General features: G+C 55.3%; 1 protein-coding gene across 1 annotated transcript in view; it reads right to left on the bottom strand.

The window, feature by feature from the left end:
• Positions 1-955: 955 nt before the first annotated feature.
• The window catches only part of LOC102379504 (killer cell lectin-like receptor subfamily B member 1B allele C), a 17861-nt gene continuing 16277 nt past the window's right edge, over positions 956-2539 (bottom strand). Inside the window, exon 6 of the mRNA XM_025195194.1 lies at positions 956-1091. Within this exon, the coding sequence (XP_025050979.1) occupies positions 956-1091 (136 nt within the window). The remainder of the gene's footprint in view (positions 1092-2539) is intronic.

The raw sequence follows: 2539 nt of genomic DNA, 5'->3' as shown, positions 1-2539 counted from the left end.
CTGTTCTATGTCAGGGTCATGGAGCTGTTGTCTATAGGGATCTGCAGGGCTCTTGTCCAGCCCCCACAGATGCAAGCTGCTTCACTCCCACCTGCCCATCCCCTGCCTGAGGAGTTAGACTACCATCCTCTGCTAGGCACTGGGGCTACTCAGTGCAGGGCATGTGGGGCTCTCAATCCCCCTGTGCAGGACATGTGCGTGTCCCCAGGTTCTCCTGCTTCAGCTCAAGGACAACTGTAATCCACCTCCCCCACTGGTGAATGGGTCCTTGTAGGGGGGACCAGGGCATGAAGCCAGGCTCCTTTCTGACAAGGAGACCCATAGCTCTGCCACAGCCCTGGGGCGACATTGCATCTCCTACTGGATCTGAATAGCAGATCTAACCTCTCCCTGCCTCCACCCCTGACCCCTTGAGGAGGACAGAGACCTAGCTCTGCCCAGGATTGGACTCCATGGCCCCACCACTGCTGAAGCAAGTGAGAGGAGAGAACCAGGAACATCCTTCCAGTGGGAATTGGGACATGCTGGCTCCCTGGGCCCAGAGGACTGGAGTCAGGAGGGCACTGGGTCTGTGGGCCATGACAAGGTGGAACTGGGAACCGGAGCTCCTGGGTTCTGTTCCTCACTCGGGAAGAGGCGTGGGATCTGGTGGGTTGGAGCAAAGGGAACTGGAAATCAAGGCACCTGGGTCCTGTCCCAGCTCTTGTTGGACAACTGGATCTGGTGCTTTGGAGGTGGAGGCTGCTGGGACTCAGGATGCCTGGGTCATATGCTGGCTCTGGGATGAGTGGGGTCCAGCAACTTGGAGCACAGTCAGGCTGAAAGTCAGGACACCTGGGATCTATTGTCCCTTTGTCACCTACTGCTGCACGATCTCAATCAGGTCCATTTGTCCTTGGGTCTCAGTTTTCCCAGGTGTGAAATGATGAAGGCAGGGAAGCCCTGTGAGGCACCATCAGAGCCGCAGCTGGATCAGGACGGCGTCTTTCTGGCAAATCCACAGAAATCCTGTGCTGCAGGATTCAGACTGAATCTGATTCCCACTCACTGCCCCACAGACCTTCCCCTCAGGCAGGCCGGGCACTGGCAGCCTGTGGATCAGAGCAGAGGGTCCCTGTCAGGGAGAGGGGCCATCCCACAGCACCATGAGGACCTTTTCCTGCCCCTGCCCCAGCTCTGCGATCCCTGCTCCTTGCCCCTTCAGATCCTTGCTGTGCTGCCCATGGCTGACTGCCCTCTCTGGTGTCTTACCTCGGAGGATGTCCAGGTTCCCTTTGCTATGGGGTCCCCTGCCCACTCTCCCTGCCCCATTGCTCTTCTCCCCCCAACACTCTTCTTCCCTTTGCCCACTTTGACACTGTCTCTCACCCCATTCTAATTAATAAATTGAGTGACCTTGGCATTGATGGGTCAAAAATTGAGCGACCTTGGCTACACAGTTGGATGGGTCAAAAATTGGCTAAGGGAGCGCACCCAGAGAGTGGTGGTGGATGGATCGTACTGGACCTGGTGGGATGTGAATAGTGGGGTCCCCCAGCGCTCGGTCCTGGGGCCTACACTGTTCAACATCTTCATCAGCGACTTGGACAAGGGGGTAGAAAACACGTTGTCCAAGTTTGCCGATTACACCAAGGTGTGGGGAGAAGTACGCACGCTCAAAGGGAGAGAGAGGCTGCAATTAGATTTAGACAGACTACAGAAGTGGACTGATGGTAACAGAATGGGCTTCAATGTAGACAAATGCAAGGTGCTGCACCTGGGGAGAAAGAATGCACAGCATACATACAGGCTGGGGGGCTCCCACCTTGTGAGCACAGAGGCAGAAAGGGATCTTGGAGTCATTATTGAGTCCAAGATGAACATGAGCCACCAATGCCAGACCGCAGCCAGCAAAACCAACCGCACCTTGTCATGCATCCAAAGATGAATCTGAAGCTGGTCTAGAGAGGTGATACTCCCCCTCTATGCAACATTGGTCCGGCCTCAATTGGAGTACTGCGTCCAGTTCTGGGCACCGCACTTTAAGAAGGATGCAACCTGCCTTGACAGGGTTCAGAGGAGGGCCTGCTTGGTTGGAGGGCAGCAGGGCAGGCCCTATGAGAAGAGGCTGAGGGACCTGAACCTGTTCAGCCTCAGCAAGCGGAAGCTGAGGTGGGGATTTGGTGGCTGCCTACAAACTTGTTAGAGGAGATCAGCAGCAAATAGGAAGGGCCCTATTCCCCCCCAGCTCACCTGGGGTGACGAGGAACAATGGCCAGAAGCTGCTGGAGAATAGGTTCAGGTTAGAGATTAGGAGGCACTATTTCAATGTTAGGGTGGCTAGGATCTGGAACCAACTTCCTAGGGAAGTGGTCCTCGCTCCTACCTTGGGTAAATTCAAAAAGAGGTTGGACGAACACCTTACCGGGGTCATAGTTTCATAGTTTGTAGGGTCAGAAGAGACCTTGACAGATCATCAAGTCCGACCCCCTGCCATGGCAGGAAAAAGCACTGGGGTCAGACGACCCCAGCAAGGTGTTCATCCAGCCTCCTCTTAAAG

Source organism: Alligator sinensis, unplaced genomic scaffold (assembly GCF_000455745.1).
Source record: "Alligator sinensis unplaced genomic scaffold, ASM45574v1 scaffold1275_1, whole genome shotgun sequence".
Classification (NCBI taxonomy): Eukaryota; Metazoa; Chordata; order Crocodylia; family Alligatoridae; genus Alligator; species Alligator sinensis.
This window is presented reverse-complemented; position numbering and strand designations above follow the sequence as displayed.